We start from the raw sequence: 26,771 nt of genomic DNA on the forward strand, positions 1-26,771 counted from the left end.
TTAGAAGCGTTAGGGACGTAATCCAGCCGAGGCTTCATTCCAAGGATTACTTCATCACAATCCGCTCCCGCAGATTGCATCATCAGTCAATGCCCTAGTGTTCTCATCGTACGTAGCCACCAACAAAGGCACACGGCATACAGAACGAAGATTAACTACTCTGCTTCATAACGTTTGGAGCATCGTTCATCAAGATACAACGACATGTTTAGACTTTCGAAAGGAAGAAGAAAACAAATTGAAAGTTCATCTTACTGTCGACAACGAAATAATTCGAGACGGAGCACAAGCACAGAGTAGGATGGAGATCAATCGTGTCCTTTTCAAACGGACTATCCCGATAATATCATAAGGGATTTGGCTCATCTTATGTTACTTTAACAATATTTTTACAAAGAATGAAAACTGATTTCATTATTACGGAGTTTCAACCAAGTGACAGAATAACATCCGAGTATTTACATTAGGCAACATATACTTTTTCTTCCACAGATCGATAACGAAGATGTCCTCGAGAATGCAGGACACGTCATAAAACAAGAATACATAATAGATATTTACAAAAGAGTCAAGAAAGACGCTGATGTCCTGCCACAGGTCCTCAGTGAAATGGTCATCATGAACATGGAGTAAGTCCAAAAAAAATTTAAACATATTTCATTTAAGGGATATTAACACACTTGTCACAAGACATGCAAATGTACAATACACGGAAATGAATACGATAATGCTTAAAGCTATCGTAGCCACTCCCGTCTCCTCTCCGACTGAATTTTATTACCAGTTAAGCTTTTTTATGCCTGTGGGGAAGGTCTTGAAAAATGTGTTTTTCTGAATAAGGGACCTCTTTCTGAACAAAAGTAAGTAACTCTAAATCCTTAGGAAGATTATTCTCATTTCTGGTATTAATTCCATAGACTGAGCTGTTGGTCTGAAAAAAAAGAGACATGATTTATTGCAAATTTCATTAAGGAACAAACACACAAGGAAGCATTAGTTAGTACCCACAGTTCCCTGAGTACGCATCAGGATGTTCTTCAGTCAGCATCACAGATAATTCTTATTATACACGCTTTTAGACTCTGAAAATTTCACCTTGGCTGATTAGTTACCCCAAACAATGAAGCCTTATGGCATTATGGAATGAAATTTGAACACTTAACATTTTTTACAGTCACAAATTTCTTTGGATGTGGAAAAAGTTAGAAAACGCCAGATCTGGGAAATTTCAAATCCTTTAGTTATACGACTGCGAAAAAATATCTTTATGAGCATGTGTTGTGTCCTAATAGCAAGTGATTATTTTACTTTGTAACGTACCTGGGATCCGTACGAGGTCGGATTGAAGGAAGACATCGAAGCAACTCACAGGCAGGCTGCTACATTTGTTATCGGTAGATTCGAACAACACGTAAGTGTTAACGGAGACGCTTCCGGAACTCAAATCCCGGGAGGGAATGCGACTTTCTTATCCAGGAACACTATTGAGGAAATTTAGAGAACCGGCATCTGAAGCTGACTGCCGAACGATTCTACCGCCGCCGACATACACTGCGCGTATAGTCAACGAAGATAACATTTGAGAAATTAGGGCTCATACCCGTGGTCTAGGGGTATCGTCTTTGATTCCCAATCAAAACGTCTTCGGTCCCGGGTTCGATCCCCGCCACTGCCTAAATTTTGATAAATAATCAGCATTGGCGGCTGAAGACTTCCGGCGTAAGAAGTCAGCCTCATTCTGCCAACGGCCTTGTCAAAGAGGGCGGAGGAGCGGATAGAGGTTCAGGGCTCTCTCTTGTCCTAGGGGTGGGAAATTGCCCCTAAAGGCGGAAGAATCAGCAATGATCAACGACATGAGGATGCAGAAGGCAATGGAAACCACTGCATTAAAGACATGTAACGTGCATCCACAGGACATGTGGCCTGTATTTGAAGAAGTGTCATGATGATCTCTCCATTGGCAAAAGATTCCGGTATAGTCCCCCATTCGGATCTCCGGGAGGGGACTGCCAAGGGGGAGGTTACCATGAGAAAAAGATTGAATAATCAACGAAAGGATAACGTTCTACGAGTCGGGGCGTGGAATGTCAGAAGCTTGAACGTGGTAGGGAAACTAGAAAATCTGAAAAGGGAAATGCAAAGGCTCAATCTAGATATAGTAGGGGTCAGTGAAGTGAAGTGGAAGGAAGACAAGGATTTCTGGTCAGATGAGTATCGAGTAATATCAACAGCAACAGAAAATGGTATAACAGGTGTAGGATTCGTTATGAATAGGAAGGTAGGGCAGAGGGTGTATTATTGTGAACAGTTCAGTGACCGGGTTGTTCTAATCAGAATCGACAGCAGACCAACACCGACAACGATAGTTCAGGTATACATGCTGACGTCGCAAGCTGAAAATGAACAGATAGAGAAAGTGTATGAGGGTATTGAAAGGGTAATGCAGTATGTAAAGGGGGACGAAAATCTAATAGTCATGGGCGACTGGAATGCAGTTGTAGGGGAAGGAGTAGAAGAAAAGGTTACAGGATAATATGGGCTTGGGACAAGGAATGAAAGAGGAGAAAGACTAATTGAGTTCTGTAACAAGTTTCAGCTAGTAATAGCGAATACCCTGTTCAAGAATCACAAGAGGAGGAGGTATACTTGGAAAAGGCCGGGAGATAAGGGAGGATTTCAATTAGATTACATCATGGTCAGACAGAGATTCCGAAATCAGATACTGGATTGTAAGGCGTACCCAGGAGCAGATATAGACTCAGATCACAATATAGTAGTGATGAAGAGTAGGCTGAAGTTCAAGACATTAGTCAGGAAGAATCAATACGCAAAGAAGTGGGATACGGAAGTACTAAGGAATGACGAGATACGTTTGAAGTTCTCTAACGCTATAGACACAGCAATAAGGAATAGCGCAGTAGGCAGTACAGTTGAAGAGGAATGGACATCTCTAAAAAGGGCCATCACAGAAGTTGGGAAGGAAAACATAGGTACAAAGAAGTTAGCTGCGAAGAAACCATGGGTAACAGAAGAAATACTTCAGTTGATTGATGAAAGGAGGAAGTACAAACATGTTCCGGGAAAATCAGGAATACAGAAATACAAGTCGCTGAGGAATGAAATAAATAGGAAGTGCAGGGAAGCTAAGACGACATGGCTGCAGGAAAAAATGTGAAGACATCGAAAACGATATGAATGTCGGAAGGACAGACTCAGCATACAGGAAAGTCAAAACAACCTTTGGTGACATTAAAAGCAACGGTGGTAACATTAAGAGTGCAACGGGAATTCCACTGTTAAATGCAGAGGAGAGAGCAGATAGGTGGAAAGAATACATTGAAAGCCTCTATGAGGGTGAAGATTTGTCTGTTGTGATAGAAGAAGAAACAGGAGTCGATTTAGAAGAGATAGGGGATCCAGTATTAGAATCGGAATTTAAAAGAGCTTTGGAGGACTTGCGGTCAAATAAGGCAGAAGGGATAGATAACATTCCATCAGAATTTCTAAAATCATTGGGGGAAGTGGCAACAAAACGACTATTCACGTTGGTGTGTAGAATATATGAGTCTGGCGATATACTATCTGACTTTCGGAAAAGCATCATCCACACAATTCCGAAGACGGCAAGAGCTGACAAGTGTGAGAATTATCGCACAATCAGCTTAACAGCTCATGCATCGAAGCTGCTTACAAGAATAATATACAGAAGAATGGAAAAGAAAACTGAGAATGCGCTAGGTGACGATCAGTTTGGCTTTAGGAAAAGTAAAGGGACGAGAGAGGCAATTCTGACGTTACGGCTAATAATGGAAGCAAGACTAAAGAAAAATCAAGACACTTTCATAGGATTTGTCGACCTGGAAAAAGCGTTCGACAATATAAAATGGTGCAAGCTGTTCGAGATTCTGAAAAAGTAGGGGTAAGCTATAAGGAGAGACGGGTCATATACAATGTGTACAACAACCAAGAGGGAATAATAAGAGTGGACGATCAAGAACGAAGTGCTTGTATTAAGAAGGGTGTAAGACAAGGCTGTAGCCTTTCGCCCCTACTCTTCAATCTGTACATCGAGGAAGCAATGATGGAAATAAAATAAAGGTTCAGGAGTTGAATTAAAGTACAAGGTGAAAGGATATCAATGATACGATTCGCTGATGACATTGCTATCCTGAGTGAAAGTGAGGAAGAATTAAATGATCTGCTGAACGGAATGAACAGTCTACAGAGTACACAGTATGGTTTGAGAGTAAATCGGAGAAAGACGAAGGTAATGAGAAGTAGTAGAAATGAGAACACCGAGAAACTTAACATCAGGATTGATGGTCACGAAGTCAATGAAGTTAAGGAATTCTGCTACCTAGGCAGTAAAATAACCAATGACGGACGGAGCAAGGAGGACATCAAAAGCAGACTCGCTATGGCAAAAAAGGCATTTCTGGCCAAGAGAAGTCTACTAATATCAAATACCGGCCTTAATTTGAGGAAGAAATTTCTGAGGATGTACGTCTGGAGTACAGCATTGTATGGTAGTGAAACATGGACTGTGGGAAAACCGGAACAGAAGAGAATCGAAGCATTTGAGATGTGGTGCTATAGACGAATGTTGAAAATTAGGTGGACTGATAAGGTAAGGAATGAGGAGGTTCTACGTAGAATCGGAGAGGAAAGGAATATGTGGAAAACACTGATAAGGGGAAGGGACAGTATGATAGGACATCTGCTAAGACATGAGGGAATGACTTCCATGGTACTAGAGGGAGCTGTAGAGGGCAAAAACTGTAGAGGAAGACAGAGATTGGAATACGTCAAGCAAATAATTGAGGACGTAGGTTGCAAGTGCTACTCTGAGATGAAGAGGTTAGCACAGGAAAGGAATTCGTGGCGGGCCGCATCAAATCAGTCAGTAGACTGATGACCAAAACAACACAGAGGGATACTGACAGTTGTTCTTCCCTCGCTCTTATTTGCAAGTGGAACAGGAAAGGAAATGACTAACAGTGGTACAGGATACCCTCCAGCACGCACCGCACTGTGGCTTGCGGAGTATCGTTGTAGATGTAGATGTAGATATAGATAGCCTTTGAAAGATAATTAACGGCAAGAACTGCTTTTAGGTCCCGGAAACCAATGGTTATAGATACTGTCGCGGCAGCTTGTCTGATGGAGGAGCACCAGCTTCCACACACAGACTGCTTTGATTGTTGTTTCGTTTTTGGTGGTGTGAATACGGTGACACTATATCTCATCCTAAGTGACATATCGGTGCACAAAATTAGGTGTATACTTTTTCTAACATCCTAAACATGGCTGAGAACTGGTTTTTCTAATTGTTTGTGGTTAGTATTCAATTAATTCTGTACCTACTTTGCATCAAGCATCTAACAGTTAGTTCTTCATGCAAAATGATCGATAATTGTCCTTCGGACATGCCTTCATCTACATCTAAATCTACATGATTTTTCTGCAATTCACAATTACGTGCCCGGCAGAGGGTTCCTCGAACCACCTTTAAGCTACTACTCTACCGTTACACTCTAGAATAGCGAGCGGGAGAAACGAATACTTAAATCTTCCGAGTGAGCTCTGATTTCACTTACTTTTTCATGATGATCATTTCTTCTTACGTAGGTGAGCACCAATAAAATATTTTCACACTCCAAGGAGAAAGTTGGGAAATTTAATGAGAAGCTCCTGTCGCAGCGAAAATCGCCTTTTTTTAATGATTGCCACCCCAATACCTATATCATATCCGTGGAACTCTTTCCTCGGTTTCGTGATAATACGAAACAAGCTGCCTTCTTTAGAATTTTCGATGTCGTCCGTCTGATGCGGATCCCACACTGCACCACAATATTCCAGAGGGGGAGTGGGGGGGGGGGGGGTGGCGGACAACCTCTTTAGCAGACCTGTTTCATTTTCTAAATGAAAATAAATAAATAAAAGACTAAATAAATAAAATAAACCTTTTTTGATGGAATGTTATTCCAATATTAATCCACCGTAACTAAATGCACGCAACCCGATTGCTCGAACAAACGCTCTTCATCTAACCAAGATGACCATTTATTGTGTGACATGTACATCCCTCTGCTAGGGTTTGAAATTTTCTGCTTCTCTTAATGTGTGTCTGGCAGGAACAGTTAGCAGTGGCGTGTATTTACATAGCGTGTTCCATACATCCCATCGTAAAGTACATTGTTCAGGACCGTGGAACTAGTACAGTTACGCACTACTCAAATTTCTGATTACAAAGGAGTTAATGTGTTAAATTTTGACGTTAACCTTTCAGACTTGATTTTTTTCTGGAGGCAAGAAACTTTTTCTTTATGCTCTAATGCTCTTAGGTATTTTTAAAAATTTGGATGCAATACTCATTTATGTAGAAGTTTTAAAAACATGCTTTGTACACTTCGGTTCTTTTTAAGGATTAAAATAATTAATTTTGAAATATTCTCTGGTGTAATAAATAAGCTAATCATTCCATAACTACCATGAAAAATAACAATAATATTCAGTTACTCAGTGGAATATAACTAACCAACCTCTTCTGAGAATTCTGGCATCGACAATCTGCTGCGTACTTGATATTTTGACAGTGAAGCCCAACAGGTGGTAGCACTTGCGCATGGTGTAAAGATTGAACGTTCACAAATGTGTACATGAGGTTCCCACTGAGGTACAATATTTTTCTTGCAGCTGATACACAGCAAACATTAATGAAAACAATTGTAGCGAGAGCGATAAAATGTTTATAAAAGGTTTGAAATTAAGTTGAAAATTCGTTGGAAGTCGCTAAGTGCTCTCAATATTAAACACTGGGTGAGTATAGTGTGGATAACTTGCGCTTCGTTTTAAGCAAAACCTGGTTTTACACGCTTCATTGTTTATGACGTCACTGCAGGAACATGCACTGGCATACGTGGAAACTGGCTGAAAAAATGTGTTGCAAATAGAGCTGGTAGTAAGTAAATAATAAATTAAAACTTTATGCCGGATGATTAAGTTTGACCGCACGAACGGCGAAGATGTTTTAAGTGATAAAATTTTTTTCCCTTTCATCATTTCGTGGGGCGGTGTCAGCGAGAAAAAGTTTCGTAAGGATTTAAACTTACGTTTTTTATGTTGGAAGTTGCTATGTGCTTTCATTCTCAAATACTGGATGAATAAAAGTCGGGGCATTTGCGCGCCTGGATTTACGCTATCTCAAGATGTGGGCACAGTTTATAACTGTAATACTTGTCTTATCGATTTAACTTTTAACACAAGAGTATACCTGTTAAAACATAGATTATGACCAAGTGATTGGCCATTCATACAAGTCGGGACTGTATGGAGGACGATCGATGACAGTGAACGCAAGGCGTCGGATTGTTGCATATGTCGCAGCGCTCGTGTGTCGTCTGGCATTGTCATGCTGAAGGAGAGGATGCTCCATGTGTGAATGAATACTTCAAATTCGAAACTCGTTTACGGCACGTTGTTCCTCACGCAGCAATATACACTGAAGAGCCAAAGAAACTGGTACACCTGCCTAATCTCGTGTGGGGCCACTGCGAGCACGCTCAAGTGCCGCAACACGACGTGGCACGGACTCGACTAATGTCTGAAGTAGTGCTGGAGGGAACGGATACCATGAATCCTGCAGGGATGTCCATAAATTCGTAAAAGTACGAGTGAGTGGAGATCTCTTCTGAATAGCACGTTGGAAGGCAACCCAGATGAGCTCAATAATGTTCATGTCTGGGAAGTTTGGTGGCCAGCGGAGGTGTTTAAACTCAGAAGTGTTTTCCTGGATCCAGTCTGTAGCAATTGTGGACGTGTGGGGTATCGCACTGCGCTGCTAGAATTGCCCAGGTCCGTCGGAACGCACAACAGATATGAATGGATGCAGGTAATTAGACAGGATGCTAACATACGTGACACCTGTCAGAATCGCGTTTAGCCGTGTAAGGGGTCCCATATCACTCCAACTGCACACGCCCCACAGCATTACACAGCCTCCACCAGCTTGAAAAAATGGTTCAAATGGCTCTGAGCACTATGGGACTTAACATCTGAGGTCATCAGTCCCCTAGAACGTAGAACTACTTAAACCTAACTAAGCTAAGGACATCACACACATCCATGCCCGAGGCAGGATTCGAACCTGCGACCGTAGCGGTCGCGCGGTTCCAGACTGAAGCGCCTAGAAGGGCTCGGCCACATCGGCCGGCACGATGACGTTTCCTTGAATGGTTCGCACGCTGATACTTATTGATGGCCCAGCTTGAGATCTGCAGTATTTTGCGGAGGGGTTGCACTTCTGTCACGTTGGAAGATTCTCTTCAGTCGTCATTGGACCTGTTCTTGGAGGATCTTTTTCGGCCGCAGCGATGTCGGAGATTTGATGTTTTACCGGTTTCCTGAATTCACTGTACTCTCGTGAAATGATCGCACGGGAAAATTCCCACTTCATCGCTACCTCGGGGCTGTTGTGTGCCATCGCTCGTGCGCCGACTATAACACCACGTTCAAACTCAACCTTCCACTGTAGCAGCAGTAACCAATTTAACATTTGCGCCAGACACTTGTATAGGCATTGCCGACCGCAGCGCCGTATTCTGCCTGTTTACATGTCTCTATATTTGAATACGCATGCCTATATCAGTTTCTTTGGCGCTTCAGTGTAGTTACGATATACAACACCCGTTACACGTTACAATTCGGACGGTCTAGCGCCAGAGGGCTGCATATATAGACATGAAAAATGAACATGTAGAATGTTAATAATGTTTGTTTTATTTAAACAGCTTTAAAAGTTTTCACATTAAAATTTCGGAGGCATTGCTTTTCAGTGCACCCTCGTAATTGCAGAGAATATAAAATAAAGTTCAATTTTTTTACGTGCTTCATAGGTGTTCTACATGATTCCCCCCGCTCTCACAGACAATATCTAAACGACAATTCAACACCATATATTTGAAGCATACGTGGGGAGCAGCAGAAACGTTCATTTTGAATTCAGAAATTGTTTCCGGCAAAGTTGGCACATTCATAATAGCTTTCATATAAACACACAAAAAAATTCGTGGGTGTCAGTGTGGATATTTAACTACTCAAGAGAAGAACACAGCGTCTTCATGTGAAGCGACCGATCCAACAACTAGGAAGATGCTGATTGAAGAGTGTACGAACTTCCATAACTTAAGGCGCGGGTTCTCCGTGTTGCTGAAAGATGTAATACGTGGAATTCATATTAAGGTGTGGCATCAGCCATTGCTCAAGCATGTTCAGGCAAAAATTTGTTGTAACACTCAGTTCAATGAAAAGAAATGGACCCTACAATTTTGATGCCGGCATCGCACAGAACATATTAACGGTGGTGTTCAATTGCACGTGAAGGCTTTTCTGATTCCCATATTCGAATGTTGTGCTGGCTAACCTTGCCAGTTACGCGGAGGCTTGCCTCATCGCTAAAAATGAACAAATATTTCTTCCTCAAAGGTTTCCAGCATTACCGTACCATGCCTGTGCTTGCGCAACGATCAAAACTTTGGACTTGCTCTGTAATTCTTCTCGGTGTATCACTATGCATTAAAAAGCGATAACCATTTGTAATCGCTGTTTCAATTTTCAGTTGACCAGTATATTGTTTTGCTGATTTATGTTACAGTGAGTGTAGTAAATTTAGCACAAAAGACGTTATACGTTGCGGCAAGATTTTTGCACGAAGTTTTAATCACCAACATTCTCATCTCAATGTGAAAATATATTGTTGCCAAGGTACGTAGGGGAGAATGATATCGTAGGAAAATAAGAGAAATCGGAGCTTGTACAGAACGAGATAAGTGTTCATTTTTCCCACACGCTTTTACAAAGTGGAACAGTAGAGAAATAGTCTGACGACGGGTCAAAGAACCCTTTGCCAGGTACTAAAGTGTGAACTGCAGAGTAGTGATGTAGATGTAGATGCAGATGCAGATTAAGAAAGGTTGCCTATTCAACAGTACTACTGCTTGCGTAATATTTACACCTTATCATATTTGTTTGTTTTGATGTGATGAAAATTGTTACGTGCTTCACTTACTACTTAACAGCCTTGTTACATAGGCGTCTCTTGGTGGCGGGATGCAAACGAATAAACGTAAGACTTCATAAAGTAGCTTTCGAAAACCATAACTACATTAGTTGTTTCTTTTCTATGATATGTTAGTGAACTATAATGTAGGAAAGTGTTCCTCGAACTACACTCGCGACAGCATTTACTAAAAAAAAATTATAAACTTTAAACCAACCGATACCTGTTACGAGAGCCGTAATTGGAAGTTCTGGATATCAAAGATGAGCACATTAAATTTTCATCTTGAGGTTGAAGTTCTTCTGCCCGTATCTGCATATAAATAAATTTGTTTTTTTGAGGGGTTCTTCTGCCTTGAACAAAACGCAATTTTTTTCCTTTTCCTTTCTTACCCAAGCATGTTTCGCTGATACAATAAGTGCTCTGTACTGTTTGTCCAGATATAAATTTGAGTTTTTAAGAAAGTATTTACAAATTTGAAAGACAGACGAAGTTTTGTGCGTATGTACTTTGTTACCACATGCTGTGGTTTTCCAGGTTTTATGTCTTGCGTTATACTTTCTATTGTTTCACTGTTTGTCATCTGCGACAATAGAGAACTTAATGTAGAGATGTTATTTACTTCGAAATTTTATGACTGGAAATGTTCTGGTTAGTGCACACAATTTTATATTCCGGGAAAACGCAGCTGTTGGAAGGTATGATGCTAGGAAGAACTCCGCTTACTGGTGGTACAATTGTTAAGCCGTATCAACAAATGAACCTACACGATAAAAACCAAAGTACAGTGTCACCACATTTTGTGGATATTAAAATTAACAGAGGAATTTCTAAAATATACTCACAACGTTAAAAGATTGTAGGCATACTCATCGCTTCTAGTCAATATTTACTATTCAGAGAATATCGTCAATAATGTGGCGAGCGAAAGGTAAAGAAGACGTGCTCCATTCTTTAGAATTTGCCTGCATTTAAAAAGAAAAAAAGAGAATATTTTATAGAGAGCGAACGCTAAATTATTTTTAAAAAGAGGCCAGATTGGCGATAAAGAATTGTCACTGCTAACATGATTAGTCGACACATGCAAATTACTATACGGAAAGCACCAGAGTGGACATGGTGATCAGACAGGATGCTCACGCGTGTCACCTGTCAGAGTCGTATCTGGTAGACATGAGTGGACCTTAGGCTCCGAAAGCCCATATCGATGATGTTTCGTTGAACGGTTCGCACGCTGACACTTGTCTATTGCCCAGCACTGAAATCTTCAGCAATTCGCGGAAAGGTTGCACTTCTGTCACATTGAACCATTCTCTTCTGTCGTCATTATTCCCGTTCTTGCAGGATCTTTTTCCGGTCGCAGCGATGTCGGAGATTTGTTTTACCGGATTCCTGATATTCACAGTAACTCGTAAAATGGCCGTACAGGAAAATCCCCACTTCTTCGCTACCTCGGAGATGCTGTGTCCATCGCTCGTGCACCGCCTATAGCACCACGTGCAAACTCACATAAATCCTGATAACCTGCCGCTGCAGCAACACTACCCGATCTAACAAATGCGTCAGACATTTGTTGTCTTATATACGTGTTGCCGAACGCAGCGCGGTATTCTGCCTGTATACGTATCTCTGTATTTGAATACGCATGCCCATACCAGTTTCTTTGGCGCTTCAGTGCTTATTACTACAAAATACGGCTAAGAACCGCGGCCCGCAAGAATCCTTAATTCGGACCGCAGTTTGACGACCACTGGTTTAGGGTATTGCATGGCATGTATTGTAAGTAGGCTGTTTAGGTTTTTATGTTGGTAACGCCATTAACGCTCTATATGAAAATCACTGACTGCGCTGTGTGCAGTCTGTGGCTGGTAGGCATTGTTGAAATAGTCGCTATTGTGTGTTAACAGCACGTAGCGTTGCGCAGTTGGAGGTGAGCCGCCAGCAGTGGTGGATGTGGGAAGTGAGATGGCGGAGCTTTGAGAGCGGATGATCTGGACGTGTGTCCATCAGAGATAGTAAATTTGTAAAACTGGATGTCATAAACTGATATGACTTTTGAACACTATTAAGATAAATACATAGTTTGTACTCTATCAAAATCTTTCATTTGCTAATTCTGCCCATCAGTAGTTAGTGTCTTATCAGGGCCATCCTTTTGTAGAGATTTTTGAAAGTCAGATTGCGTTGCGCTAAAAATATTGTGTGTCAGTTTAATGATGATCAGAATAAGTAAAGAGAGAAATATCTGAGTACGTTCAGTTTTGCTCAGCTGTTTGAAAATCAAATAACGTAAGGGGTTTACCAGCACAGTAATTTATTAATTTTTCTAAGGGGATGTTTCAGTCTTTTAGGGATCTAGGTCTCAGAAATGTTGGGGGACCCATGCACTACATGACTGAATATTCAGACGGCACAGCACCCATAGAGCCGCTTAGAGTGGCGAGAATACCTCAGGCTGCAATGATCCTGAAGGTTCCTGCAACATTTTATGAGAGTCACGCGCGTCATTTCGGTGATTCCAGAGGGGCATGCCACCCAGCCTGGGCGACTACTGGTGAGGTGTGGTGGCCCCGGCAGCGTAGGGTCGCAGGTCGTCCGTCGTTATCTGCGCGTGCGTAAGCGGCGGCGCTATCTGCGGAGCAGCATTGGGTCCAGCCGGCAGGGCCATATCGGGAAAATAGCCGACCAGATGCCAAATAGGGGAGAGCCGGGACCGGACCCGCCGGCCTTGGCGGCGCCGTGACGGTCAGCGGTCCGCGGCGGCCTCCAGGAAGCAGCCACAGGCTGGCGGCCGCGTCCAGAGGCTCCGCTCAGCTGCAAAGCAGCCACCACTGACCCTAAGCGTTCGGCAGTGTGTCACCTGCGTCGAAACCGTCACGAACATACGGCGTCGCTGCTGGTGCATTCTATTGGGGTTGGGTTGTTTGGGGGAAGAGACCAAACAGTGAGTTCATCGGATTAGGGAAGGACGGGGAAGGAAGTCGGCTGTGCCCTTTCAAAGGAACCATCCCGGCATTTGCCTGGAGCGATTTAGGGAAATCACGGAAAACCTAAGTCAGGATGACCGGACGCGGGATTGAACCGTCATCCTCCCGAATAGGAGTCGAGTGTGCTAACCACTGCGCCACCTCGCTCGGTATTTACATCTATTGGGTGGATATAATTTACTTCCGCTACTCACAGAGGTGGAATGTAACCGTCGAGTGGCAGCGTAACCTGGTAGGATTCTAATGTGTTAAAGGGGAACCGATTTCCGCTGGAAAAAATTAGTTCCAATTCTGGCTGCCAGGTGCAAATGTGGTGCTGTGAATGCAAGAAAATATAGAAAAGTTTCCATGTGTAATAGATTAGGAAGGGGACGTGGGGAGAGGAGGTCAAACAAATTACAAAGGCATAATGTTAATAATAAAATCTACTACCCCTTACAGGATTTGTTCAATATGGAGATCGAAGACGTCGATGAGATAGCGTAAATCAGTTCCGCAATAATGCATCAGTATAGCTACTGAGTTTCGCTGCCATACGATAGGATTACAGCCCACACTGGACCTCCGTGAGCAGCTGCACTTTAACCCTCTGCCCAGAAGGTGGCTTGGAAGGACAACGTCGGGTGTAATCCCACCTGGGTAGTACGTACCACGAGACAGGCGACCCGTCGAGTACTGTAAGCGTGACGGGCTAGGAGGATACAGTAGCTGGGGATAAGACCTGAGCTACATTCCAGATGCGCACTAAGGCAAAAAGGATGGGCGGGTGCTGTTCCACCCCCACCCCCCATTCCCCCCTTGTGGGCAGAGAGTTAATTATAGCCACCCGGTACCGCTGTGTTCCTCCGTATGCAACCTTACTGTGTATGACGGAGGGTACTTCTGGTACCAGTAATATTTACCTCCTGCTCAGTCCTGTTCACGAATGGTGTGTGAAAAAAAAAAAACGACTGTCTGAAACCTCAGGATGAGCTCTAGTTTGATGTTTTCATTGCCGTCATTTCGCGAGGAAGTAGTATATTGTCCGACTATTCTCGGAATGTAAGCACTCAGTGAGCCATTACTGTTTCCCAATGCGACTATTAAGTTTGAAATTTATTTGAAACGTGCCTGAGACCTTCCTCTGTACTGGTGCAAAAGCATGGTGCTCTGCGACGTCACCCTCGGACTCGGCGACACTTCAAACAGTAAGGCGTCGGCACGTGCGAAAGAAAGCCCAGATCTCAGACGTAACGTGGTTTAATGAATTCTCATCGGCACTAAATTTCACCACAATGCTGCCCAACGCCACCGTGGACGTATCACACAACGGAAAGGTCGTCACATTTCACTTCTCCTTCTGATGTCTCTGCGACGGAGGTCAGAACTCCGATACGCAGGCTTGGAATATAGCGCTGTTCTTATGCGTTAGGTTAGATTAAAGCGTTGCAAATACACCACCGCTGAGAATCGATACGTGAAGACCTTAGGGGATACACCCTACCCCCTACCCCCGTCTGCCACTCCTGGAATATTTAACCCTTCTCTAAGAACATTATTGTGGGCTAGCGACCCTATCGAATGTGCACCCCTTTGGAGTGCAGTGTGACTGCAGGTCTTGCTCTGGTGTATGGGCTGGTACCACTAGGGACCGTTCAAAATCGCTGGATGAAATCTGACACTGATCCAAAGCAGCAAAGGGTGTTCATGTTTTTTACAGCCCTGTTGTTTCGCGCCTTCCTGTGATGTGATCATGGAGGGGTACGACCTTGACACATGTGGGAATAAAATGGCAAAGGGTCTCTTAAAGACTCCTCATGAGGGCACCAGTTCGTTAACATTCTCGATGTCAACTGCCTGCCTTTGTTGATCACTTTCGAAAGGTACCTATATAGAGACAAACTGAGTGCTATGCGCCTTCTGGCGGGCTACACTGCTGCTAGTAGGCACGTGGAAACGGAGGGGTGTCGAGGGGTTGCCTGTCTCCTAGGACTCCGTCACAGTTTGTCTCTATGCAGGCACATTTTTAAAGCGCCAAACAAAGGCGGGCAGGTGGCAGCAAGGGTGTTGCCGAACTGTGTGTGTGTGTGTGTGTGGGGGGGGGGGGGTCTTAGAGGCAATCTTTGGCGGTTTATTCACGTCACGCATGCGTCAATGCTGCACCCCGTCGTGAACATATCACTGGACTGCACAAAACAAGAGGGCTGTAAAAGCATAAGCATTCTTTGCTGCTTCAGATCGCTTTCAAATTTCGTCGAATAGTTTTGAACAGTTACTAGTGGTTCCACTCTGTACACTAGAGCAAAAACTGGCGTCACTGTAATTACTAAGCAAACTAAACATTACTGATGACAAAATAAATACCACGTTTAAATGCGATTCCATATACGGGAATATTCGTTTGAGATTATAGAATTCAGTACAGAGTATGAGAATGGCGCTAATAACTACAGAACCATTATCCCATCTGTCTTTTTTTAATTTGCTGTATGAAATTAAATTAAACCCACTGCAACACTTTAATTATACAAACACAAGCAGCCATGTAAAGGGTCGCTAACACTTTTACAGTGTGTAGATTTACACATGAGAAATGGGCTAACAACGCACAAATTCGATTAAAGGAAAACAAAAAAATCTATGCAGACCATACGTCTGCGTGAGCGAAGCAGTGGTTCCTAAGCTAGCACCTTACGCATAATTGTAACGCTTGTATATTCTGGAATATGCTCAAGCATATTAATTATCTGTTTCAATGCGCATCAATATGTAACAACCGTTTTATTAACAACACATGGTGGACCAATTCGTGCCTCAAAGTTGCTACTATTACATAAATGCTCTCATACCTTTACTTTAACCAAAGAACAATGAATGTAATGAATATCATAAATGATGTTCCTTTAAACCTATGTTATAGACTTACAGATCTTTATAATTGCATCATTCGTAACACGAATGTTGACATGTGTGTCAGCCTTGTCGGATGCATTTATGTAAGCGCCTCATGGTATTAGCTTGGACACCTCTTAACATTTCTGCAGATATTGAAGTGCAAGAATGACGTATTCGTTCTTTTAACACATTCTGGCTTTTACGGTTCCGTTTCGTAAACACTGGCTTCGATATAAGCCCATAAGAAAAAATTCCAAGGGTGTTAAATAAGACGATGTAGCTAGCCACCGAGTGCAACCACACTACCTATCCATCGTTCGGGTACTCATTGTTGAAATATTCCCTAACCCTTCGACAATAATGGGGTGGTGCACCATCGTGCCTTACAGGTAACTGAAGTAGGATGTCTTATAGGAGACGCCCAAGATTCAGCTCATGCTGTAGGCACTACAAATACAACTGACCAGTTAGTCTGGGAACCAACCAAACTCGTCAAATGAGTCTGGGAACCAACCAAACTCGTCAAATGTTGTGGTCTCCAAGAATGCCGCACCATTCGTCAACAGCCTAGTGCACCTGAATGTGATGTTGTCATAATCAATGAGGAATTGCAGGAGCCCAGTCTTGTATATTGTGTATGTTGCCAGTGGCGTCACTGGTGAAATAAATAGCATTTATCTCCCCATAACATCTGCCTGATGAAATCCAGATTCACAGCTACTTTATTTACGAGATGTCTGCAGAAGGATACCCGATTTTGGAAATCGTTTCCATATAGCTGTTGGCGTAGGTGCAGGTGCAGGTGCACCTTAAATGGATGCCATTTTCGTTTCTCCAGAATCCTTTGTACCGAAGACCTCAATATCCCTAGATCCGCTGCAGCTCTTCTTTTTCCTAGCTACGATGAGAAATTATTGGGTGAGATCTAATGACTTTAATCATATTAATAATAATGACCATATTATTATTATTATTATTTATTATTATTGTTGTTGTTGTTGATATAATATACTGCAACATAAATGCAATAGGAAGATAAAAAATGTTCAGATGTGTGTGAATTCCTAAGGGACCAAATTGCTCAGGTCATCGATCCCTAGACTTACACACTACTTGAACAAACTTATGCTAAGAACAACACCCAGTCCGTGACACGTGGCCACTCCGTGCGCGGCAATAGCAAGATAACACTTTCGTTAATACTACTCTGTACGTACGCGTTATTTCCATTTAAGGCATACTTGCAGTGCGTGGGATGTGCTCCAAAATACTCCATAACGTTCCAGGCAACATCGGGTTCGTCACAGATTGGGCTTTCCACGACATGTTGTATCTGGAAAGCTCCCTCAGTTCTTAAACGCGTCTCTTTACGTCTGAAAACGTGCTCAGTAGATAGACGTCGCGTTGGAAAACGTTGAGTACAGCCTTCAGGCTCATAGATAAGGCTCGTATCGGTGTAGTCTTCGCAGGAGTACATTGCAGTTGTTACCTGTCTGGCTGTAAGACCTGCCTAACTACCAACAGATGGCCACACGACCCCATCTGAGCGAAACCAGGAGGAAACGCACGCAGATGGCGGCAAAGTTCGCTGGAGTTTCGCTTGTACGTGCACCTCCCTTTGGACAGCAGTGACGGGGCAACTCATCTGGCACTGACGTTTGCGGTAAACATAGAACTACAGAGGACGGCCTGCGTGGACCACTTGGTATACAGCGCACACTATCGAGCAGTTCAGTGCTGTTCTGTTTGTACGTTGATGTTCGTACGAAACTGCTTCATTGATAAGTGTTGTCATTGACTTTGATTTCGGATTTCGACTTGACCGTGGTTTCGAAGTGACAATGTAATTGAAAAAGATTCGCAGTCGAGCTTTTTTTCATCCAAATGATCCATCTGAGCAATAGAACCGTGGTCCCTCTGAGCAAAGAAACTTAGCGACATGGTTGCAGAGGAAGCCAGTCGTGGTCGAGGCGGTTTTTGAGAAGCGAACAGCAGGTGCCGTAGTGAGACGGAGAGCTGTTAAGGACGGAGTCACGACTAGAGCCCAGGGTCGCGGATATGCACGACCGGCGGTCTCTGCCCCGGCGTAACGGTGCTGCCAAGGCTGTAGCACCTCACAAAGAACTGTTCCGCTTATCTCTGCCCGCGTCAGGTTCCTTATCGGCCAAACAGCTGGTGCGCCGACAGCTTTACCTTGCGCAACAACGGGCGCAGAGCTGCACGTTCGCAGTTTGAATAAACACATATCCTTACTTTCAACAGGATGTTCGCAGCCCAAACTTAACGTTGCCAGCCTCGAGTAATACTCCTGTAGTTATTTACGCCGTCTCAGAGAGGCCCTTCAAGTAACTGACACTGTGTACTTATTCGCCACAAGTTGCAGGTTTTGCTGATAAGTTAGTGTTGTTGACCTTGGCCGACCACTAAGACGTAGTTCCTCAACGTTTTGGTCTCACAATAGCACTTGAACGTGGTGTACGCCATTTCGGCGGACATTTTCCATATCTGACAACCCTTCTTGTCGTGACGTGATAATATGCGCGATGTCTGACATTTCGAGAAATGCTGATAGACTAGACAGCGGACAAATCGTATATTCTCATTTACGAACACGCAGAGCGCTCTAGTCAACTGCTGTGAGAATGCAGATTTACTTTTACCTCCAAAGAAAAATAAAACGCAACCATCAGAAAAGCAAAACAGTCGAATCTCGTTATTTCGCGTCTCGATACACTCGATGGATCGAAGCGACTGTCGCGACAGACTACCGCGCAAACGCACTATAAGTCAGCAGCCATTGAACACTCGATTCGATTTGTTTCGTGAACTGTTGAGATAATTATTTCGTCACTCTACTATTCGCCATACTCCTGCGTTTTCTCAGCAATGCATAGCTTACTACAGTACACACACCAGTTGTAGAACTGACTTCCAAAAAGTACAAGTGTTCGGTTGTCGCAGGAAACAAGTAGCTTTAAACGCTGTGGACTGTTGTGTGGAAAAAAAGGGCATGAAACGAAAACTTTCGACAGCCCGTCATCCACGGAACCGACAATAATGAAGCAGAAAGATGGGATTGTTGAAAACTTATAATAAGGACACAGGAGATGAGATCCCGCGTCTAGAAGAATGCTTACTGAAATGGCTTCATCAATGCAGAGAGCGTAGCATACTGTTCAGGGATTATCTGTTTAAAAACAGGCTACGCCATCCACTGTTAGTCTGCACATTGAAGAGTTTGGCGCTAGGGAAATAGGTATGTGAATTTCGTTTGAAATGTTAACAATCAATACATAATAATTAAATAGGCACAAAATCAAATTTCTTTCCATTTGAGTTCTACTTATTACTTTCTGATTCCTCTGGTAAAGAAATACTCATGACATTGGAACTACAGCATCAGTTTTCAATTAGACCCTTATTTCGACTTTTTCCTACCGAGATCAGTCAGTCTTTCATTAAATCGAACTTCCAATTATTGGAACTATTTGTTAAGTCTCTTGAACATCGAATTATCGAGCGTTATCTGTCCTTGCAAGAACATGGCTGTAGAGAACTTAACTCTTCTCTTACTGAACAAGACCTGACTTTTTCGTTCACATAACGTACATGTCGCTTACACTGGCAGTGTTAACATCTGATGTTTATACGGAGCACATGTGAACTGCGCTAACACTTTATATGATTTATTGTAATGACTGCAGAGCACACATATTTCACTGTTTCTACTATCTTTCACGTTATCTTTCCTTTGATTCTATTCACATTTCTCTTGTATGTTTTTTTATATATATTCGTCACTAGTGTGTGTATTATGAGCGTAGCCAGCTGATGTGTACTGTACATACCACTGTTGAACATGGTTGTATTTGGTATGTTTAGTCATTTATGGGTAGTATGTATCTTTGATCCATTTGATGTACTACTTTTCTTACAGTGATGATAGTTATAAAAATCGAAATTGGTGAAGAATGAAGCTGAATGTGTACATCTGCTGGCTTAAAAAAACGCTTTTCGTCAAATACTTAAGAGCTGTAGTAAGTTACTTATATAAAATAGCAATTACGTAAATAAGGAGATGAAGCTGTCCTCAGTCCGAAGGCTGTCATGCTCGACTAGGCATATTCCTTGCCTTCCTCCGACTTCAAACTGAATTACAGAGTAAGGTGGATTCAGAACCACGTTACAAGCGGGCATGTTTCACGTTAACAACAGTCGCCAAAGATGAAAGGAGTGACATGTGACCAAAACTTGAACCTCTGATTTTACAGTCTCACAGTCACTTTGCTACTAACCAACTACTATTAATCATGCTTCTAATGTTTTTTCACAGCTCATGTGTGGAGAACGTCTGATAGCATTAAAGCATCTTCACCTGAAATCACACTCTAAAATAGCTTTCACTTGATCGTCAGATGTACGACTTTACATTGGTATTAGACAGAGGGCATTTCCAAATCCAGGTGTCTGTAACATTCAGGCCATGGGATGTGACGTAAATGGAACAGTGCCTCAATCGGCTATCTTACAGTTCAGCTTGAGCAATAAAGTACTGTGCATTGAGTGTTGTATTTGATACGTTGTAAGAAGTTTACTGATAACCTGATTGCACATCAGCTTATATATTGCTCCTTACATATCGGAAAAATTAAAAGCAAGAGCGTCAAAATTAAAATGCAATGGGAATTCCGATGTTAAACGATGAAGAGGGGCGGATAGGTGGAAAGAATACAATGAAGGTCTCTATATGAGGGCGAGAACTTGGTGCATGACGTGATGGAAGAAGAAATGGGAGTCTATATGGAAGATATAGGAACTGCAATATTAGAATTAGAGTATAAAAGAGCTGTGGAAGTCTTACGATAAAATACGGCAGAAGGCATAGATAACATTACTTTAGAATTTCTAAAATCATTGGGTAAAGTAGCAACCAAACGACTGTTCAAGCTGGTACGTAGATCTATGACACTGGAAACTTCCATTAGACGTTCGGAAAAATACAATCCCCACGCTAAATTAGAAAACCGTAGCATACTCAGCTTAAAAGTTCATGCATTCAAGTGGCCCACGAAAATAGGAAAATGGAACAGAAAATTGAGGACCAGTTGGATAATATCAGTTCTGCTTTAGGAAATGTAAATGGTCCAAAGAGGCATTTCTGGCGTTGCCCTCTACAATGGACGCAATACTGAGAAACTATCAAAACACTTTCACTTGATTTGAAAACCTAGACAAAGCGTTCCATGCTGCAAATTAGGGCAAGATGTTCAAAGCTCTGACGCGATTTTAGGCGTCTTGTCACAGTCCGCGCCCCCCCCCCCCCCCCCACCCCGTCTCCCCTCTCCCCCACCCACCCGTCGGAGGTTCAAGTCCTCCCTCGGGCATAGGTGTGTGTGCTGTCCCTAGCGTAAGTTACTTTAAGTTAGATTAAGTAGGGACCGATGACCTAAGCAGTTTCGTTCCGTAAGATCTTACCACAAATTTACAATTTTTTTCTAAGTTCTCGGAAAAAATAGGTGTAAGCTATAAGGAAAGATGGGTAATATACAGTAAGTAAAGAACAAAGAGAGAACGATAAGAATGAAAGATCAAGAACGAAGTGCCCGGATTGTAAAGGGTGTAAAATAGGGTTGCAGAGTCTCGTCCCTACTCTCCAATCCTTATGTTGAAGAAGCAATGACGGAAATAAAAGAAAGGCTCAAGAGCGGCAATAAAATTCATGGTGAAAGGATATCAATGACCACATTGCTATTCTCAGCGAAAGTGACGATGATTTGCAAGAATTATTGGATGGAATAAACAATCTAATGAGGACAGAATGTGGATTGAGAGTAAACTATGCAAGGCAAAGTAATAAAGAAATGTGGTTAGTGATAAACTTAACATCAAAATTGATGATCAGGAAACAGATGAAGTGAAGGAGTTTCGCTCCCTTGGAAGAAAAATAAACGTGGCGGTTTCAGCACGGAGGACTTAAACAGCAGACTAGCACAGGCAAAGAGCGCTTTCCTGGCCGAAAAATTTCTATTAGTATCAAAACATCGACCTCGATTTGAGGAAGAATTTACGAGAAAGTGAGCGTAGCGTTGCATGGAACTGAATCACCAACTGTGAGAAATCTGTAAAGGAAAAGAATTAATGCGTTTGAAATTTGGTGCCATGGAAGTACACTGAAAATTAGGTGGACTGATAATATAAAGAGGAAGGGAGTTCGCGTAATCGGCGAAGAAAGGAACATACGGGAAACACCGACAAGAAGAAGGGATTGGACACAAGGAATAACTTCCATGCTACTACAGGGAGCTGTTGAGGGTAAAAACTATAGGAAGACAGAAATTGAATTGTATTCAACAAGAAATTGAGAACGTAGGATGCAAGTCCTATTCTGAGAAGAAGAGATTGGTATATGAGAGGAATTCGTGGCGGATTGCATAAGGCCAGTCAGAAAAAATGTGATACAGAAACGCGCAATAGTAAGGATTAATAAATATACCTGATTTAGATTATTTTGTGTAGAAGTGAACGGCTGAGACCTGTAAACATTGTACTAGTACAGCAGCAGCGCGTTTTAGGTGGCTTTAGAAATGCTTTGGCTGAGTTTGTATACATGGTCTCAGACATAAAAAGATGATTATAGAGCCATACAAATAGACCAACATAGCTACACAATTCTTATTACAGGATTCTAACGGTTGTAGAAGGGACTTAGTAAATAAAATTTTGATATGAAACCATGTCCGGAAATGTACAGTTTCGATATAAAATAAATTTGAAGATCTGATCACTTTCAAATTTCGGACATGGGAAATTTTATCAACCCAAGTCACCTCTACAGCCCCCAGGAGCCTGCAGTAGGAATAGTGCAACACCACATGTAGTTTTCTCCGCACATAGCACAAGTGTTCGCTAATGACATTCATATTTCTAGAACGAATTTCACTCTGCAGCGGAGTGTGAGCTCATATAAAACTTCTGGCATATTAAACTTTTGTGTCCGACCGAGAGCACTTGTCCGTGGAAGGCAAGGATCCAGAGTACGAGTCTCGGTCCAGCAATCAGTTTTAATCGACCAGGAAATTTCATTCATTTTACTATTGGCATACGGTGTGATAACTGTATGAATGTTACAAGGAAACAAATTGGCGTGTACTGAGAAACCAGAATATATAAAATACCGCTGTTGAAGGGGTATGTTGGCCTGACAGTATTCCGGCCAAAAGTACGGAAAATCTACAGCATATTGGGCAACTTGCGTCAGTATATACATAACAATAAGACACGTTTTCATTTACATTAGATTACATTAATACTTGTACCATAGATCATGAATACAACATTTCTGAATGATGTGGAACGTGTCAGTGTAACATAAGTTTTCTTTACACAAAATAATTAATTTTTTACAGTTACTACTTCACATCTAAAAATTCATCTATTGAAGAGAAGGAGTTGTCATTCAAAAATTCTTTTAATTTCTTTTTAAATGTTAGTTGGCTGTCTGTCAGACTTTTAACGCTATTTAGCAAATGGCAAAGATTTTTGTGGCAGCATAATTCACCCTTGTTGTGCCAAAGTCAGATTTAACCCAGAATAGTGAATATCATCCTTTCTTATTGTGTTATAGCTATGAACTTCGTTATTATTTTTGAGTTGGGATGGATTATTAACAACAAATTTCATAATTGAATATATGTATTGCGAAGGTTCTGTGAATATCCCGAGTTCCTTAAATAAATGTCTGCAAGGTGATCTTGGGTGGGCTCCAGCTATTATTCTCATTACACTCTTTTGTGCAATGAATATGTTTTCTCTTAATGATGAATTGCCCCAAAATATGATGCCATATGAAAGCAGTGAAATGAAAATAGGCGTAGTAGGCTAATTTACTGATATGTTTGTCAGCAAAATTTGCAATAACCATAATATCAAAAGTAGCTGAACCTAACCGTTTCAACAGATCATCGATGTGTTTCTTCCAATTCAATTTCTCATCAATGCACACACCCAGAAATTTTTAATATTCTGCCTTAGCAACAGACTTCTGTTCAGAGTCTATCTTTATCAATAGCGTTTTGTCGTTTCCGTACAGAATTGTATGTATTGTGTTTCCTCAAAATATAGTGCGATTCCATTTGCAAGAAGCCACTTAACAATTTTCTGAAAGACATTATTTACAATTTCCTCTGCTGATTCTTGTTTGTCGGGTGTGATTACTAAGCTTGTATCATCAGCAAAAAGAACTAGTTTTCCATCTTCATGAATATAGAGTGGCAAGTCGTTAATATATATTAAGAACAATAAGGGACCCAAGACTGAACCCTGTGGGTCAACATTCTTGGTACCTCCACAGCTGGGGGATGCTGCTGATTTTTGTAGACTATCTGTACTGTTAATTTTACCTTCTGCATTCTCCCAGTTAAACATAAATTAAACCATGTGTGCACTGTCCCACTCATACCACAATACTTAAGCTCATCAAGAAGAATTTCATGATTCATACAGTCAAAAGCCTTCAGAGATCACAAAATATCGCATTGGGTTATGTTCAGGTATTCGAAGCATTAATATTTGATCAATGAAAGCATATACAGCATTTTCTGTTGAAAAGCCTAACTGGAAACCAAACTGACATTTTGTCAGTACTTCATTTATACAAATATGTGAAAAAAATGAAACACTGACAAAATGTCAAAACTATCAAAATATGAAAGATGCAGAGCACCACACATATAGGACAGACAAATAAGTAAGCACATAAACGTGTGGACTCGGGCTAGGTTAGGTGCAGGTGGGTAATAATGCAGAAGAATCAGAATAAGCACGCACCAGAGGCGCCCCTGCTGATGCTCTGCGCGATGGCCAGCGTGTCGGTAGGCTGCGACTCTTCCGTCACCATGTTCTCCTTGTCCTCTTCGTCCATCCTGAAACAACAGGCAGGCGTTCAGGACAGTTGCGCGTGCACACACGAAAATGGTCACCTTATACTTCATACATATAAAAATTTTCAAATTTCTCAGTCACTTTTGGAAACTAAGTATCAGAAATAGAAGGAATTCTAGAAAATTACAACGATACTTTTAAGTTCCTTGCAAGAATGGGTTTGCAGGAAACATTCGAGTCTGGAAAAGGCACAGATTCACAGGCTGTCGACTATAAATCTTACAGGGTTCGTGAGTCCACAAGTAAAAATTGGCAATACCACACGACGTTAGTAAGGCAAGACGGACGAGGAAACACACTCCACACACAGAGAGAGAGAGAGAGAGAGAGAGAGAGAGAGAGAGAGGGGGGGGGGGGGAGAAAATAATAATCTTTTTTCCCGAAAATAGGCAGAAGTGACTGAGAGAAACAACACTGCCCCGATTTACATACTCACGTATCCACAGTCTGCTGATCTCAGTTGTGACCTGAGTGTTAAGTGACAGACTGAGGATGGTGAGTGCGCACATCTGTAATGTGCTGTGTAAATTTTAATTTTGTCGAAGGTGAGAGTGCTGATAAATCAGTTGCATGACGTAAGTACTTCTCAAATTTTGGGACGAATGTTCTCAAATGGCGTATCTCTCTGAATTGCAATTCGTAGTTACGCTAAAGTGCTACACACTGAACCCGCCTAGACAGCTGCCCACGTTAGCAAGCCACTTGCAGCAGGTGCGAAGGCCCCGAATAGAATCCGTCTGGCTTGTGTGTCGGCCAGCCTGAATGTGGTTTGTAGGCAGTTTTCCACTTTCGAAGGAGCAAATACCAGGCTTGTACCCTCACTCTGTCGCATGAATTACAGTAAATACAGACAGATTTTCCATCCCGGGTTAATGTTGTGGCGACAGAAAGGGCATACAACCACCTCTTAAATTAACCACGCCAAATCCAATAGAAACCATGCAGACACCGCGTAGATGCGGGACTAAGGCACAAGAGAAAGAAAAAGAAGTACTACTTCACACTTGTGTTAAGAAATTATTATTATTATTATTATATTAAAAACATTTTATATGTTTGTTATGACGTAAATCCTAGACATCTGAAGCATGTTAAAAGTGGATATGACAGAGGATAACGGAGGGTGGGGAGGGAGGGAGGAAAAAATAGAATGTGAGATATAGTACCAAACTATGATCCACAAGCGACGCCCCCTTCGTTTTGTGATTCGAAAAGCACATCGACGAAATAAAAATGCTAAGACAATAAAGGACTTCATTGTTACGTTTTAATTCGATGAAAGGCTATCCCTGCAGAAATTAATACTGTCGACTCTTGCTACTACGAACCTCGATAAATCGAACTTATTTGTAAGTCCCTTGAGAAACCACGAAAATACGAAATAATGTTGTGTGGTTTGGTGCACTTGATAAATCGACACGATTGTCATGACAAATCACCCCGGAAACATTATAATTCGAAGTCAGCAACTACATAACATTCAATAATTAGAATTGTTTCGCCGGTTCAGAGAATTGTTTCAACACTCTGCTCTTCGCGACATCCCCTTGTTTTCTCGACAATGCACAACTACACGCATAAATTAGTTGTAAAAATAGCTTCAAAGAAGAAAAGAAACGGGTTGTTGAGGGCATGACAGGCGTACTGAAAAAAGAGTAGGATATTGCGGAAAGTTTCGGCATTTCGTCATCCACTATGTCGGCAATAATGAAGCAGAAAGATAGGCTTGTTGGAAACTTATCATAACGAGACAGGAAGTGGACCCAGGTAGGTGAGTTCCCACTTCCTGAAGAATGCTTACTGAAATAGCGTAGTTAATGTAGAGAACAGGACATATCCGTCGTAGGTTATATCGAGCTGCCACTGGTTATATGCTTAAATAAAAGTCTAATTCATTCGCTGTCCATCTATGC

The 26,771-nt window shown here is 42.0% G+C and overlaps 1 protein-coding gene across 1 annotated transcript in view; it reads right to left on the reverse strand.

Moving 5' to 3' along the window:
• LOC124788135 (F-box only protein 32) overlaps positions 1–26,771 on the reverse strand; it is a 542,142-nt gene that overhangs the window by 122,489 nt on the left and 392,882 nt on the right. The window contains exon 3 of the mRNA XM_047255273.1: positions 24,745–24,839. Coding sequence (XP_047111229.1) covers positions 24,745–24,839 — 95 coding nt within the window. The remainder of the gene's footprint in view (positions 1–24,744; positions 24,840–26,771) is intronic.

This window comes from Schistocerca piceifrons, chromosome 3, assembly GCF_021461385.2.
Source record: "Schistocerca piceifrons isolate TAMUIC-IGC-003096 chromosome 3, iqSchPice1.1, whole genome shotgun sequence".
Classification (NCBI taxonomy): domain Eukaryota; kingdom Metazoa; phylum Arthropoda; class Insecta; order Orthoptera; family Acrididae; genus Schistocerca; species Schistocerca piceifrons.